Here is a 16,899-nt window from a genome sequence, read left to right as displayed (position 1 = left end):
TCCTTATGGCTCTAAATGCACGGCTGCTCCTGAAGGTAGTGGCTGCATCCACCAGTCATGCATCTTCTGTCCTGTCAGACCTCCTAGGAAAATCCTGATGGTGCATTAAGTGCTAATGGACAGTCCCTTAATGGGTAACTGATTCAGATAGGAGAGCTGACCTGAACCTTGACCCAAACCTGAAGCCAAACCTTATTGGAGGCTTATTTTTATTTTTTTAATGCATTCCATTTATTTTACATCTGATTCTTGTCCCAGTCAGACCCAGGAAGGCAGAGGATAGGTGGTACCTGTATCTCTAACCTGACAGGAAGTAGAAGGCACAGCATCAGAAATTTTGCACCAGTCTGTGCTCAGGAGACAAGCAGCCAGCTGTTGAGCCTTGAGAGCTTGAGATGAGCATTCAGTCACTTGTTTGGATTGTTTTCTAAACCAAACCTTGACGTACGTGCGTGTGTGTGTGTGTGTGTGTGTGTGTGTGTGTGTGTGTGTCAGCACTAACTTGTAGCGGCTGGAATAGGAAATCTAGCAGCAAACTTAGTGAAGTAATAATAAGCTAGATCAAACCCCTCTCTTCTGTTTGAAAGAGACCCAGAAGACAGCTAGTTCAATAAAGTAGTGGCTTAGGATTAATTACAGGCATACCAGTCATGTACTGCATGAAAAATCCTCTGACAAAACCTCTTCAGTGTTGCAATGCCCCAGACAGAACATTAACATATCATATGTTCAACTGTACTTTTGTTGCTCTATCAGTATATAAAATATAGACAAATGACATCTAGATGGCTCAGGAATTGGGAGTAGCTGTGGAGCCGTCCTTGGGCAATAGTGCAAATCTGTCCTAGGCCGGTGGTGATAAAAGTTCTCACTTTGGCTACTGATAGGTGGCCTGTGCGAAATGATTTGGGTATTTTGGTCCATTTCCTAGACCATCTTTGTGTGAGATTGACTAGATGAGAAACAGAGCCCTGTTTCTAGAAGTAGGCACTGCTTCTGCTCATGCTGCTAACTTTTGTGGATGAATGGAGAGCTGTCTCACGTGCTATTACTTTGATGTCTCTCACCAATCCTCCGTTTAGTTTAAAATCTATAGCAAAATCACAAAGGGAATCCAAGATAGTCACCAATATAAGTAAAAATCAAATTAATAAAGGGAAATGTTAATTTGTGAGAAGCTTTAAAAAAGAATGATTGGTGGTTTTGGAATCTCCCACTAATCTTTTGCTAATTGTGTTAATAGACTTTGATTTTATTTGATGAGATAAAGTGAAAAATGGCCAGGTGATTGTTTAAAATAATTTCATCTTGAAGACCAATTCCGCTGCATTCTGTCTGTGCTCCAAAGATGGAGACACCATCATTTAATGTGCCACCTTTATGTGTTAGGAATTTATGGCCCTAGTTATGTGGACAGCTGATAAATAGAATGCCGTGGGAATGTACAGCCTTACCAGTATGTCTTAGAGAGTGCTCTGAGGTGGCTTAAAGTTAAAGTAACTAAATCAATCCTCTGGATTCAACCATTTACTTTAAATAAGCTTTAAACACAGGTATTTGTGACCCTCTTGTTTTAACATTTTCCTTTTAATTTTGTAGTCTATGGGTGCTGAAGCTAGGTAGCAGTTGGACCCAGTTGCAATAGATGGTATGGAGAGATCTTAGCTAGCTAGCTAGATACCTTCAACTCCCACCAGCCACTGGGAGCTGGCTTCAAGCTCAAACCTGTTTTAAACCTGCCAGCCCCAGTGGCTGATGGGAGTTGGCCACCTTTCTCCAGGGTAACCGTTGAGCTGGCTACTCCGCATGCAGTAGGACTGAACAAGATCCAAACCCAAGAGGGGCGGGGAGAGATTCCCCTCTTTCCTGAAAGGTATCTTGTGTTTGTATTTGTTTCCAGGCTCAGGCCTGGCATTACTTGTGAGCTAGGTGGAAAGGCAGATTGCCATCTAATAGATCAGAGCTCACTAGCAGTCCTCCCAATGAGAGTTTCTGCAAATGTTCAGGGAAAACCCATCCAGTTTGGACCTATATAGATTTGGACTCCATGGTGAACACCCTGTAATCCCGCTGACTTGCCCTTGCTGCTTCTCCACTGTGGTGCAGGGAAAAGATCCCTATATGAAAAATTAATTTGCTGAAAATGAGTGAAATCTCCAAAAGCTGGTAGTTTTGTTTTGGGAATCTCCTTTGCCGCCCAGTATGATGATAGTTAGATGCCTGACGTAGCAAATTCACGAGTGTGAGAGAATTTGACATTCTCCTAGAAGAGTTAGAGTCCAAACTAGATCTTCCAAGTAGAGATCACAAAACTTTCCAGAGGCATTTGGGGTGGAGAGGGGGCTGAGAGGTTCTTGGGAATTCACCTGCATAGAAACCAGGAATCGAGGCTAATCCTTGCTATTCCTCCATTAGGCAGATGTGAGGGGGGGCAGCTGAGTCCTGCTAAACTGAGTGGGATGGGAGCAGGATTACAAGTGGTCCTGCACAGGGCTCTAGTTGGTACCACTCCAGTGATTGGCCGTGATAGAGAGCCAGAATTCTCCTTTTCCAAGGTCATGGTGCTGTCATAGAATCATAGAATGTCAGGGTTGGAAGGGACCTCAGGAGGTCATCTAGTCCAACCCCCTGCTCAAAGCAGGACCAATCCCCAGACAGATTTTTACCCCAGTTCCCTAAATGGCCCCCTCAAGGATTGAACACTCAACCCTGGGTTTAGCAGGCCAATGCTCAAACCACTGAGCTATCCCTCCCCCCCATTACCAGCTTGTCCTGGGCTGGAAGCTTGACATTGCTCTAAGGTCTCATCCTCTTCACAAAGAAACCTTTTAATGAAGCCTAAAATCCTGGTTTTTAACAATTGAGTCAGGGGACTTGATGTGGACTAGTCACATTGAGCTTCATGCTAGGAGCAGGGTTTACCCCTGACTAGCTGACACAATGCTGATCCTGACTTGTCCTCTTCGACACTGTCCTGTCACCAAACGCGCTGTGGAGAATCGCGTTCAGTCGTGTTCAGATCTCCTAGTGAAGATGGGCCAGGGCTGCGCTTTCCTGCACGGTGGTGTGCTGAACAATCTGGAGAAAGCAGTTAGCCGAGGAGTTATTTTCCTAGAACACTTTTCCCACTCTTCTCTAGAGCTCACTGGTATGCACGACTGGTGTCACTCAGGAGTCCAATCTCAGCTTAGAACAAAAGAGGTAAAAACATCTCAGCCCGTGTTTTTGGGCTTCCAGGCTGGGGCGGCCCTCGGGGAACAATGGCTTTCTGCTACTTTGACTTCCATGCAGACCAAGACCTTGTACAGTACTTGGAACTGTCTGGCAGAGAAATCCAGCTCGCTGGGACTCCTCCCTAGTCGGGGGAGTCAACGGGGCCTAGTGATCTCACTAAATCAGTGTGTGCTGTACTGTTTGGTTTCTGCAGCCCTTCTGTGTCTCGGGATGATCGGGAGCACTGTAGAGGTCAGGATGTCTGCCCTCTGCTTCCCCCTCCCTCATCTCTTCAGGTCTTTGCTCCACACCTGCCCTGTTACCCTCTTCTCCCTGCTCCTCTTCCCTTCTGTGTCCCCTCTCCCTTTGCTTTTCTTTCCATTTAGCTGATCCCCTCATAACTAAACCCAGCCCCCCAAAATTTACGGGAACTAGTGTGCTGTTCATCACATTGGTCACTCTGCTTGTGTGTTCTGCCCTGTCCCTCACCCAGTGTCTGTCTTGTCTAGTTGGACTGTCATCTCTTTGGGGTGGGGACTACCTGCTATTTTGTGTTGTGTACCACGCCAATCACCTCCTTGGTTGGCCCTTAAGCATCACCATAATAAACAGGATTAATAATAAACATAATCTGAGGGTCAGAGGCCAAAGGATGAGGGGGGAATTCTGGCCTAATAACCTGGGTAGCCCTTTCGGCATTAGTGCCGCAGGCTCATGGGAATCGGTGCCTGAGCCTCTGTTGTCAGGTTAACGGGCTCCTGTTGCAGACAGAGGGATTGGAACATTTAGAAGTGATCGTTACAATTGGTGCTATCCGGCCTTGTGTGGTCACTGCCTCGGGGCGGTGTCTGCTTTGCTTAAAGAGCCAGCAGTGGCCACTTGCATACACACACCCCTTGGTCATGGATGGAGAGAGAACTCCAGTAATAAAGCATGTGCCCCTCCCACTTGAGACAAGGAGAGAGTCTGGAAGCCATATGTAATTAGCAGTTTGCTACAGACCTTGTAGCCAGCCACTAGGACACCTGATTACATGTGCTGTGCCAGTGTGTGTTCACGTCCTTGCCAGGACTTGTGGGCCAGCCATGTGTATCTTTGGAGAAGATCCATCATGTAAAACACGGTGAGGTGGGAGGGAACGCAGGCAGCAGGGTCTCTACTTGAACGATGTAGAGCTCTTCTGCCGAAAAGCTGTAGCCATCTTTATCTGTGGAGGAATTACATGAAACATGAGGTCCTGTTTCAATAAGCTCCTCTAGTTTGATTTCACTGGTACCTTTAAAGCAGGTTTGAACCCTGCTGTTGTCTGTGCCATAATGTTCCTGCCTTTAGTCACTGCTACTGCAGGAGTGTTGGAATTGCTGAGCACACACAGCTCCGGAGAAGTTCTGAAACTTCCTTGGGCCAATAACCTGCCCCCTTGGAAAGCTTTGTATGGTCACCGCTCCAGGGGTGCGCTGCGTGGGCCATGGGCTCACCTGCAGGGATCCATTAAGGGACTCTGGGGTAGAACCTGGAACTGACCCCAGATTTCCTAAGCCCTAGTTCAGGGCCTTCCTCCCAGGGTGGACCTCATCCAAAGTCCACTGAAGCCAGTGGGAGCCTTTATATTAATTCCAATGGGCTTTGGATCAGTTCTATAGTTTCTCTTTGTTTCCTCTGTGTGCATGGGGTGTTTTATTTCCCCCTCAATACACCCCAAACTGGGAAGAGAAACGCATTAAAAACCAGGAAAATGTGATTTGTAAAACCACAGATATTGACAGTGGGTAGTTGCCGTTCCTGAAACTACTCACTTAGCTTTTAAAAAGAACTGACTAGATTTCAAATTGACAGTGTCCCTTTAAGCGTGTGCTGGCATGTGTGTAAGAGGGCTTGTCTGTGGGTTTATCTCAAGAGACCTGTGAGTGAGTTCCTGTACCCTTCAGTAATAAAGCATGTGCCCCTCCCACTTGAGACAAGGAGAGAGTCTGGAAGCCATACCCTTTGATTCAGCCCAGTGCTAGAAAAGCTGTCAATGAGGTGCAAGAAGTGAAGAGAGAGCTGATTGGGTCTCATGGGGCTAGGGGAGTGCTAAGGCCAGAGGTCTGTCCCACTAAGGCTTTGACTTCCTGACTCCACTTCTGTCCATTCTAATGTAGTCTGCAGCAAAAATCAACATGAGCAAATGGAAAACTACTTCTAGAAATGCACAGTATTGGATAAACAGAGAACACTAGGCTAGGCAGGGGGCAATCTGGGGCTACTTTCTACCATGCAAAGTGGGAATGTGTTACCACTTCTTCCTAGTCTCCTCCCACATCCCCTCCCTTTGTCTTCTGAGTCTAGTCCATTCACCTTCTGCATCTGATCGTAAACTTAAAGTGTGAGCTCTCTGGGGCAGGAATTGTAATCTTGTTACCCTGTTTGTATAGCTCTTACCACATTGGGACCCTGATCCCCAGAGTTCCCAGTCAGGGTGACAGCAGCAGAAATAATCCATGAATCCAACAAAATCAAAGCTTATTCCTAAAATGTGGTGAAGTGAGTTCTGTAGATGATGTACAATACACCGAGAGAGGACAACATCCTTGGTACCCAAACCCTCCTTTTCTTTTGTATCAGACAGATTCAGATAATGCCTCCCTGGCAGCAGCAGCATGGGAAGAACAATGTCTGGTATGAATACGGAAAGTTACAATAGTAGACTAGATTTAGCAGCTGGCCTAACCTAGTGGTGGTGTGTTATAGTAGCATTAACCTGATTGACACCAGTATTCCGTACCTACTGGCTTTGACATGCACGGAGGCCATTCTCTTAAACTTTGCATTTTTTCTGAAATCAGAGATCACTTTTATGCCAACACCAAGCCAACCTCCACTGGAATTGAGAAGAGCCGGCATTCCCAAGGAGGTGTGATTGATTGCGAGAGCCGTGCATGTAAAATGTACCGTTAGCTGGCCGTTCCCTGCTCTGGCTTCTAGAAAACATAACTAATGATATGCAACGTCTTCTCTTGGACCAAGGGCTCATGTCTGTGCCTAAAAACTCTCAGGGTGGCTCCCAAAAACTAGGGTGTTCTGCACCTTGTAGGATTGGGCCTCCAATGTGCACTGTATCAGAGATAGATGGCTTTCCTCACTAAGTGGCCATAGGTATGGCATGTGTCACGCTCAGCTGGAATGAAATTTGAGTGAAACTTTACACGACATCCACTTCCATACTCACAAGTTTGCTGCAGTGATTGCAAATGGGAATCACAATAATACGTCAGCTTTTTGCAAACTGTTTTTTCTTATTAGAGCCAGCTGACGCAGCAACACTGATCATGTTATACAAGAGTGCCCGGACTGTTCTACAGTAGTGCCTATTACATGCTGCTTCTTACCTAAGATGGCTAAAACTGAAATAGATCTGAAGGAAGGAAAATACTTCTCTATTTTTGCATCTTGTTTAGTCAGTTTCCTTGTTTTCTCCGTAGAATCAGTCCATCAGTTTCCATGGGTCTTTCACTTGGGGGACAGAAACATTTTGAAAAACAAGAAAATGGGATTTTAAATCCCCCAAAACTAGTAAAGATACTTGGTGGCAGAAGTGGGATCTGAAATTACTTTGAATCCAGCTCTTTTAAAAACTGACTAGATTTCAAGTTAACTTTGTCTTTTAATAGGCTGATTTACTTAACTTTTATATTTCCTGACTTTTGAGGGATTACCTGTGCTGTGTTGCAGTAGCATTAACATTGTTTTTTTGCCTTTAAAAAACAAACTAGAAATTAAAGGAGATGGGAGGATGTTCGGTTTTATATCACATTAATTGGCAAAGTCTAGCTGGTGTCTAGCAGTATCCTAAATCAAGAAATGCAATTTTCTGACCAGGGATTGGTCTGATTTCTTTAGGTTGGAAGGGTGTATACTTTTATAGTTCATTTAAGGCCAATATGATAGCTCTGCACAAAAGCTGTTGCATTTGTTATCAATAGAAGAAGGTACCTGCAATGCTGCTCCTGATAGTCAATCTGTGAAAGGTGCTGCTTTCTGTTGTAGCACTGTCGGTTTCCAACTTGTGTTTTATGTCTCTAGCAAGGCCGATTGGCATCTTCCACTGACACCTTATTGTATTTTTTTTTTCCAGTGTTGGGCAAGTTGTTAACATCAAAGCCAAAGTAAACCGAGCCTTTAACTCTAGCATGGAGGTTTGTATGCTTTAACCCGCTATCTTGTGGGGCTTCCTACTCTCCAGCTTTACTGTGACCCTGCATGCCTGTGCTACTGTGGACCCAGCTCTATGGGATTCTTCTCTTCTCTTTCCTTAACTTTGATCATTTTAATAATCGAGTAATAACCCCTCGAGGGTGATTCTATTCTGCTAGTCTTTGTGTGTTTTGGTCGCCTTTGTTCGGGGGAGTGACCGTATGATCTGGGATGTGTGGTTTTCATTGTGGTGACCAGGGAACTAGCCTTGTGATCTGTTCACTAGACAACCGTGTAACTTGCAATGCAGTCGTTGCTCTCACTGTTCCCGTGCAAAGAGAATCAAAATTATCAATTGCTAAACTGGGACCAAGCACCAGGACGGTGTGTAGGGCTAGCCTACAAACATGACCTCTTCCTCTCCCAAATAATTCTACATTGGATTTGAATCCTCAGACTTTCTTCTCACGTGGTGCCTTGTCAGGTTGTTCACACTGTCTTTTCCCCCCAATAGAAATAATTCAAACTGAACAAGTCTCCCCTATCTATCACATTCTGTTCAATGCCTTTCTATTGTGACCCCCTCCAGGTTGGCATACAGGTCAGCTATGAAGATCTGTGCAGCGGGAAGCAGTGGAATGTGTGTAAGGCCTATGCTACTTTTGTTGCACAAGGCAAAGCAACTGGCAAGGTAGGAACAGATCCTGCAGAAATCAGGCTGGTGTAATTTGTACCTGTTGGTTCTTGGCACTGACAAGAACCTGCTTTTGGGATCTGATCCAGCATCTATTGGAAAGACATCCAGTGCTTCAAAGGGCACTGGATTAGGCCCATAAAACCAAGTGAAGATTATTTTTTATGTGACACCACTGATATCTGCTGGAACCTTAAGTCTGACACAATGTAATTCTTAGTTGTATTTTTGTAGCATTTATGACCATTCTTTGGCATATGTATGAAGACAGTGGTCATTTTGTATTGACTGTGTTTGTATATGTTTTAGCAAAATGGGGCCCTGATCTGACGGGCCTCAAAGTGCTACCACAGTGTTAATGTGTGATAATAACTTACTCTATATTGCAGGGTTTGTTGAACATCTGTATAAACTGTTTTTTGATTAGCTACCTGCCTAGCTGGTTCTCTTCATAAAAGGGACTAGATTTCTCAAAGGGTTGGTAGGTAGGTTTATAAACATTAACAAATAAATGGCATTCCTATTCATTTACTCAATTTTTTTTTAAGCTGATACTTTATGGTTATTAAAAATCCCACAGTGTGCTGGAAGCTAGTCCCAGAGTCCTAGCCAAACTCCCATTTGGGTAATTGCCTTTCACCTAAAACATCCTCTGTAGCCTCAATTGAATATGGTAGCCTTCACCCCACATCTTACACCACTGTATAGTAATGAAGTGTGCTGCTAAGCTGTTTGCATATTTTACTTAACGACAGGGTGCATTGATTTAAATCACCAATTTTAATCATGACTTTAACCATCAAGCAGAAAACCTTGACTTTAAATTTTATCTTTTTTTTTTTTTTTTTTTTTTTTTTTTAAAACAATAATGTTTTGCATTTGTACTTTGTAGTTCTTTTCCTAAAGATAGGTTGATTCTCAGTGGCTGGTAACCATTAAAACATGTTGCATTTCAACCAGATATACTCTCTATACTAAATTTTGTGCTTCTTTTTGCTAACCAGGAGGATCTGTATATGCTGATTTAAGCAATTAGATAGCTTAGCTTAACTTACATTTATTCAGATTTTTTTTTTACATTTTTATGTTAGAAAAAGGTGAACGTTGAATTTTTTTTTAATTTACCTAGATTAATTTTTACTTGAAATTTTGTATTTGGATGGAAATTAAATTAAAAATGCACAAAACCAGCATTTTAATTTATTTACTAAATAAAACTGCCTTAAGTGTGCTGGATACATAAAAGAGAGAGCTTATCAGAACACATTTTTCATTGTAAAACCAATTTATGAAGTTTAGATGATAAACTCTTCATCGTCAGTTAGCAAAGTGAACAGATTGTTTCTGGTCACCATGTCCTTCAAGATTTTAGATCTAGTATATCTCATCCTTTCACACCTAGTTTTTATTCACATTTTGGAAGAGAGAAATCAAGCTTTCCTGCTTTTTCAACTCCCAGTTCGTTTCTTCTCCTTGAATGAACTAGTCATTGAACAGAACTAGCTGAATACACTGAAATGAAGCAAATATTCTCTGTGCACCTGCAGAAGAGGTTACAGCTGTCTAAAGCTAGTTTAGCACTTCCACAAACTCTGACTCCAGGTGCTTCTCTGCCAGTTCACTGGGCTGACTTTCTTTAAAACTGGGTAGCAAACATATACGGCGTAATGTTAGTCCTGTTAGTCTTAAAGGTGCCACAGGACCCTCTGTTGCTTTATACGGCGTAATGTATTTTGTACTTAATTTAAAATATTTTAATAGATTATAGCAAATTTAAACCTTGGCATAGGTTGTCAATTCAAATTTTATTTAAATAGGCATGAGGTAGTTGTTAGAGCAAACTGCTGGGAGTCAGGCAATCAGTATTCTATTCATGGCTCTGACAAAGTCCCTACCCTTCCTTTCACCTTTATGCCAGTTTCCCCATCTGTCAAGTCAGGTTAATACTTGCCTACCTCAGATAAAGGGACCTCGTCCACTGGACTGGGAGTGAAAACACCTGGGTTGAATGCCCAGCTCTAGCACTGACCTGCTGTATGAGGGCTAGTCACGTCCATTTCTGCGTTTCTATTTCCCCACTCACTTTTTGTCTTGTTTTTTGTAGATAGTCCTTGCCCCAAAGAACTTACAATCTTTGGCTGCATGTTTGTACGGGGCTTAGTCCCAGGAGGTCCTGATCTCAGCTGAGGTCTGCAGGTGCTGCTGTAAAGCAAATAGTCATTCCTGTTAGTAAAGTGCTTTGAGATTTCCTGATGGAAGGTGCTTTGGATGCAAAGGACTCCTTTGTGTGGAGAGTAAAGTGCTTTGGGATTGTTTGGGAAGAAAGGCACAAGGAGGATCTCGGTCTTGTGGAGAAGCAGCACCTCTAAAAGCGAGCAGAAGAATTCAGTCCCCTAAGGAATCAGATTTTCTCCATTCATACTAACGCTGGAGTTTATCACTGGAGGTGCCAGTTAGAATACAAAAGTCCTGCAGATAAATAGGAACATCCTCACTCCTTGATGTCCCCTTTGATCAATGAACCGCATCCCCATGGGACCGGCGTGGAGATGGGGAAAGAGCTAAACACAGTCACTCTGTCTTCTCTTGGCATGTAGATGAAGCTAAAGCCGCTGACTCCTCAGACCGAGGAGGAGAAAATGGAACACAGCATTGCTGCTGAGCGCCGCCGAATGCGCCTGGCCCACACCGACACCCTCAAGGATCTCCTCACCAACAGCACCATGCAGACTGGTAAGCTGCCCTGCGGACCCTGCCCCTGAACAAAAGCAAACCTTGAAACTGTGCCCGGTGCTTGCCTGACTGCTTTGAGCTGGGGTCCGAAAACAGTCGGTCATGTCTGTGTCAGGAAAATAATTCCACAACTTGGTGTAGGGTTACCGGGTAGCAATATTCAGAGTGCTATACGAGTATTCACTATTCCTTGCTAGATCCCTGCCAGGTAGGTAAGTAAATACTCTTCCCATTTTACAGGTGGGAGAAATTGAGGCAGAGAGAGAGAGAGAGAGACCGTGACTTTGCCAGGGCCACACAGTGAGTTGCTGGCAGAGATGGGTTAAAAGACAGCATTTCCTAGCTCCTAGTCCTGTGCTGTCCTCCAGACTGTGCTGCCTCTGATCTCTATCCTAGAAGCCTGGCCTCCACTATGAGGTTCTAGCCACCCAAAATACACTCCCCATGTATCGCTGCTTCTTGCCTTGGCTCATTGCTTTTGGAAAAAGCCCCTTATTCCGGTGGGCTAGTAGAAGGGTGATGCTGTGCCTGCAGCACAGGACTGGTGGGGAAGGAGATCAGGGTCCTGTTTCAGCCTCTGCCACAGATTTGATCTTGGGCAGCGCTGAACCTCTCTGCCACTGTGAAACGGAGATAATCTCTACTTCACGACAGTTGTGAGGCAATTGCATGAATGTCTGCACCATGCTCAGAGTTCATCTGATGGAAGGTGCTATCCAGGCAAAACACTTGGTGGTAATGTTCTGCAAAGCCACAGAGACCAGCTGGATCTGACCCCTCATCTCGTACTCCATAGGCTTTCAGGGACTGAGCTTGCTGAGAAGAAGGCTCCTAGCCTCTTTTGGGGAAGAGCACCTTGCACTGCTCCCCAGTGAACGCTCTCCTCCATTGAGCAGGGACAATGAACTGCTCTCAAAGCCGCCTCACTTGGATGGCTGGTGACTGTGGCGTAGGTGTAATGGGGGAATCCTTCTGCAGTCAGCAAGGCAGTGGACAGTCCCCTGGGCAGGAAGGGGCCAGGGCATGGTGGTGGATGAGAAAACGGGGTTTGTTTTTTGTTTTGTAGCAATTAGTTGAGTGATGACTTGTGCAAATAGCCCAGTGGGGTGAGTCCTTTCCACACACCACTCTGGTAAACGCGTGTTTCTTTCATGCCAGAGCGTGAGAACGGAGACTGCAACACCGTGGTGCCTGCTGAAAAGACCAGGGTGGAGAGCGTGGAACTGGTGCTGCCCCCTCATGCCAATCATCAGGGGAACACGTTTGGAGGCCAGATCATGGCATGGATGGAAAACGTGGCCACGATAGCAGCAAGGTGCAGTTCTGAGCTTCTCCTCCCCAAGGCTGGAGACGCCTCTGTCACAGGAGAGGTTCTGATTGCATGTGCTGTTAGCATCTTCTGCTCCTTCATTACCTAGTCCGGTGGTGAGGCACAGCAAGACGGTACAGCAGACAGGGAGGAAGAATATTGTGCAAGTGAAGTGACATGGGGGAGGGGGGTGCCAGGTAATTATCTGCCCACGACTCAAGGGGTTAGTTCCTCTGTTCTTGGCAAGAACAGACCCTCTGAACTTTAATGACCACTATGGTCAGGACCTAAACTTTCTTTCCAGTCAGGCCACTGGGCCTACAACCGCCCAGCACTCCAATGCCCTGCTTGGGCATGGGTTTGGCATTGACGCTAAGGGAAAAGTGCCACCACTGAGACGCCAAGAGCACTTTCTCTCTTGAGCAATGTAGCCTTGCGGATCTCCTCCCCGCATACTGACTAGGCCCAGTCCTCACAGCCTGAGATGGGGTGGACTCAAACTGCCTTTTCCATGTTGATGATTCTCCTCCCGAGCGCTACTCTTGGGGAGCCAGCTTTGACTAGCCTACCCGACTAAGGGATGCCATTTTTGGAGTTTGCTTAGTGGGACAAATTCCTATGTCACGATGTCGTCATTGCATCACACCACAAGGTTTTACCACGGTGGGTCCGGTCCGGAAGATGACCTGGGGGATGGGGGCATGTCTCTGAGTCCCATGAGCGAGGTGGGAAACACACCATTGAAATAGATCCCACAGAATCAGCTTCACCCCTTGACTGAGGCTGCACGGTCTCACGTGCGCCTTCCTTCTGGTGAGGCAGCTCCGTTGTCGGCCCTTGGCCTGACTGTAGCAGTACGTTTCCCCTGTGAGGGGGCTTTCCCTGTGTGTGTGTTTGGAAGCAGCTCTTCTGCAAAGCCGGCCAGTGTTTCTGTTCACGTACAAATACATAGTCTGGTGCGATGTCGTGACCAGGGACAGATTTCTAGTGTACTGTTGTGATCCTGGAAACACTTCTTCATGACCTGGGGCAAGTCACTTCATCGCTCTGCGCCACTGGAGAGGGGGGATAGCGGTGATTCCCGCCTTTGTAAAGCGCGTTGAGAGTGCCTGGTGAAAAGAGCTATATAAGAACTGGGCGATATTTGTTCTAAACCTTGAAGGACGTCCAGGACTGATGTATTTTGTCATAGATAAATCAGCAGTTGTCCATTAGATGGTGCTCTGTATGCATGAATTATGGGCATTCTGAATCCTCTGCGTGTGATGTGATGTGATGGGAAGGGAGGTAGTGAAGGAGTTAAATGTCTCATCCCATTTTTCACCATCTACCTTTTCGGGGTTTAGTTTTTTGATCTTCAGAGACTAACTTTGAGTTCTCAGGTTGACTCGTACTGAACAAGGAGTAGTCTCTGTGTTCTGATTTTACAGTGGAGTGGGAACAATAGCCCCAGAACAGCTGCACTTGAAGGGCACTGGTAGAGATTCAGAGCAAATTTTTCTCTTTCTCTTTCTCTCTCTCTCTCTCCCCCTTCCACACCCTCCCCCTCCCCCCTGTTTTTTATTATTTAATCATAAAATGTACATCGCGCTCCAGACGCACTTGGGTTGGCTGTCGGTATCCTTGCACTGCCTGTATGACTGTTGCATTCTTGCTTCTCTGCCAAAATAAATGTGGGCCCAAGTCCCACACCAACATTTGGGCGCCTACCAAATGCTAACACTGCAGTGCGGTAGCAGGAGGAAGACGCACTGTGAAGGACTCTGTTCTTTGGATGACGTTTTTTAAACCAAGCTTCTTTCTCTCTAGCTCTAGTGACGAAGGGGGAGGTAAAGAAGGGCCACAGGATCCTTGAGTGGAAAGGGAGTATAACCAGTGACCTGGCTACAGAGACTGGCTTGTAATGAGCTGATCTGGTGGTGGCTACTGGCAGAGTGTTGCCCTGCCGCATGGGAAACGCAGAGTGTGGTCCCAGTCGTTTGTGCTCTCAGTTGGCTAGGAAAAGGGTGCTTCTCTCTGCACAAGTGACCCTCAGAGCTTGGAGAATGATTAGTCACAACATGGGGAATCAGGGCCAAGAGGCTTGGGCCTGAGGCAAAAGACACATTCTCAGGGGAATACAGACCTCAATGGCTGCCTTTCTGAGGGCAGCAAATAGGCCCAAATATCTCAGGCTGGCTGAGTGTTGCTGGGGACTGTGTAATGGTGATAGCTGGGCCAGCATCAAAGTTTTTGCTTTGGGGTGGCTGCATATACCTGTGTCACCTGACAAGAACCTGCCTCCTATCCTGTTCTCAGGGCTCTCTGGCTTGAGTGGTTTCCCTTTTGTGCACGAACACTTGCGCAGGTCTGCTATTTTGTCCAGCAGCGGGGCATGCACACTGGTTGATATGTTGGCTTGGCGAAATAGTTTCCTCATTTTGAGTGCATTTTGCAAATCAAATCTCTCTCCCTTCCCACAGCCGGCTGTGCCATGCCCACCCCACTCTGAAGACCATTGAAATGTTCCATTTCAGGGGACCATCACAAGTTGGGGACCGCCTCTTGTTAAAAGCTATTGTTAATAATGCATTCAAAAACAGGTACATCTTTCTCTGGTTCAGGGTTTTGAATGGATTTTGATAAGAAAGTTAAACAGAAGCTTGCACTTTTGTCTTTGAAAACAAAACCGTGCAAATTATTGGCTGCTGGATTTACACAAACGAAGAAAAATAATTGAACAGGAAGGAATTGCCAATGTTCAATATCTGTTGTAAAACGAGTTCAATATCTGGTTCTATATAAAGGGATCAGCTATGTTAACAGAGCAGTGTTTTCCCCTTGAATTACAGAATGCATTACTGCAGGGATTCTCAAACTGGGGGTCGGGACCCCTCAGGGGGTCGCGAGGTTATTACATGGGGGGTCACGAGCTGTCAGCCTCCACCCCAAACCCCACTCTGCATCCAGCATTTCTAATGGTGTTAAATATATTAAGTGGCTTGCTATTTGAAAGGGGTCACCAGTACAAAAATTTGAGAACCACTGCATTACTGACTGTAAAATCAAGTTGATTCAGAAGTTCGGGTTGTAGATTGTTCTGAGAATAAATCTGAATTGGCTCAAATAGCTTGAAATGGGTTCAAATAAAAATAAATTCACAATCAATAAATTAATAGAAATAAAAGATAAAAAAGACCCCTTAAATCATCTAGTCTATTGCAGCCAATCACTGTGTGTCTTTATTTACTTCCTTTTATTCTACTTCCTACCTAGATCAGGTCAGGTCTAAACATCAGGCAGGAAAAAATGTGTTTTTTACTGTAGGTTTTCAAAATCAACCTCCTTAATTCTCCCATGAGAAGCAGTGAATTTTCAAAATAGACTTTTAGGCCCTAAATCTGCTCTCAGACAAAGTACATGCAACATCCATTAAAATCCATGGGAGCTGTGTGTCTGTGGGCAAAATTTGCTTGACGTAATAGAGTGGTGCGTCCAGTCCAAGTGACCAGATTTAGTCAAAAAAACGGAGGGGAAAATTTCAGATTTCATTGCAAAGATTTCTCCTTTTTGTTGACATTTCAAATTTTGTTGAAAACTTGCATCAAGATTTGAAAAGTTGCGCGCACTCTGCTTGAGTCAGTGCCTTTTTCATGTCCTAGGGCAGGTCTACACTTACTTCCTGGTTCGGCGGCAGGCAATCGATCTTCTGGGATCGATCCCGGAAGTGCTCGCTGTCGACGCCGGTACTCCAGCTCGGCGAGAGCAGTACGCGGCATCGACGGGGGAGCCTGCCTGCCGCGTCTGGACCCGCGGTAAGTTCGGACTAAGGTACTTCGAATTCAGCTACGTTATTAACGTAGCTGAATTTGCGTACCTTAGTTCGAAGTGGGGGGTTAGCGTGGACCAGGCCCTACTGATTGAGCTGGACTGATCTAGTAGGTCCACTCTTAGGCTCCTCTGCTTTTTTATTGGTAGATAAGCAATGAAATGTATGGCACGCTGGGTTCCTTTAGCTAGGTAGTAGCGTTGCTTTACGCCCCAGGCACCTAGCGATGATCTGCTTCCATTCTTTCTTTCCAGCATGGAGGTTGGCGTTTGCGTCGAGGCCTATCGGCAGGAAATGGAAGTTAGTCGAAGACACATCAACAGTGCCTTTATGACATTTGTTGTCTTGGATCAAGAGGGTCAGCCCAGTACCATTCCGATGGTGAAACCAGAAGCTGGGGTAAGAATGGAAACCATAATCAGGGCCTACAAAGTGACATTGCCCACATCGGTGGTCTTGTGCAGTGATGTAAGAATCTGGGGAAGTAGGATGCAGCTGAATCTTGTTTTGCCCCAAGCTTGACAGCCTTTAATAGTATTGCATTTATCTGATTCGCTGCAAAACAAATGCAGCTTGCTATAATGGAAATCAGATTGCTCAATAGAGAGTGAATTTACATTATTATTAATAATATGAAATAATCAATAAAAAATTTCCTATGTAGAGACTGAAATGTATTAGCCAGGCAAGACTTAAGAGTATTGCTTACTCTTTTGAACTCCTCTTTCTTGCAATTTATTGGAAAGAATGCGAATCTTAAACTGTTTAGCTTCTAAAGCATATTTTACTTGCATAGCCGTATGTCGGAGGGCATATCACAAAAGGAGGGCTAGTACGAGCATCCACTGAAGTCAATGGTAAAGCTCCCATTGATTTCAATGAGCAATGGGACCATATTTAGAGCCCTGCAAATCTGCGGATATCCGCCTTCTATCTGCAGATATCTGCATCCGTGGACCATGTATTTCG

General features: G+C 45.2%; 2 protein-coding genes across 2 annotated transcripts in view; one reads left to right on the top strand and one right to left on the bottom strand.

The window, feature by feature from the left end:
• The window catches only part of LOC112120556 (acyl-coenzyme A thioesterase 11), a 67,990-nt gene that overhangs the window by 30,749 nt on the left and 20,342 nt on the right, over positions 1 to 16,899 (top strand). Inside the window, exons 4-9 of the mRNA XM_024219680.3 lie at positions 7,328 to 7,388; positions 7,976 to 8,077; positions 10,678 to 10,813; positions 11,972 to 12,128; positions 14,585 to 14,704; positions 16,185 to 16,329. Coding sequence (XP_024075448.1) covers positions 7,328 to 7,388; positions 7,976 to 8,077; positions 10,678 to 10,813; positions 11,972 to 12,128; positions 14,585 to 14,704; positions 16,185 to 16,329 — 721 coding nt within the window. The remainder of the gene's footprint in view (positions 1 to 7,327; positions 7,389 to 7,975; positions 8,078 to 10,677; positions 10,814 to 11,971; positions 12,129 to 14,584; positions 14,705 to 16,184; positions 16,330 to 16,899) is intronic.
• The window catches only part of LOC113406544 (protein FAM151A-like), a 46,978-nt gene continuing 34,307 nt past the window's right edge, over positions 4,229 to 16,899 (bottom strand). Inside the window, exon 9 of the mRNA XM_026651831.1 lies at positions 4,229 to 4,420. The gene's annotated coding sequence lies outside the window, so the exon portion shown is untranslated. The remainder of the gene's footprint in view (positions 4,421 to 16,899) is intronic.

Source organism: Terrapene carolina, unplaced genomic scaffold (genome assembly GCF_002925995.2).
Source record: "Terrapene carolina triunguis isolate 2854851 unplaced genomic scaffold, T_m_triunguis-2.0 Scaffold103, whole genome shotgun sequence".
NCBI classification, from domain to species: Eukaryota; Metazoa; Chordata; order Testudines; family Emydidae; genus Terrapene; species Terrapene triunguis.
This window is presented reverse-complemented; position numbering and strand designations above follow the sequence as displayed.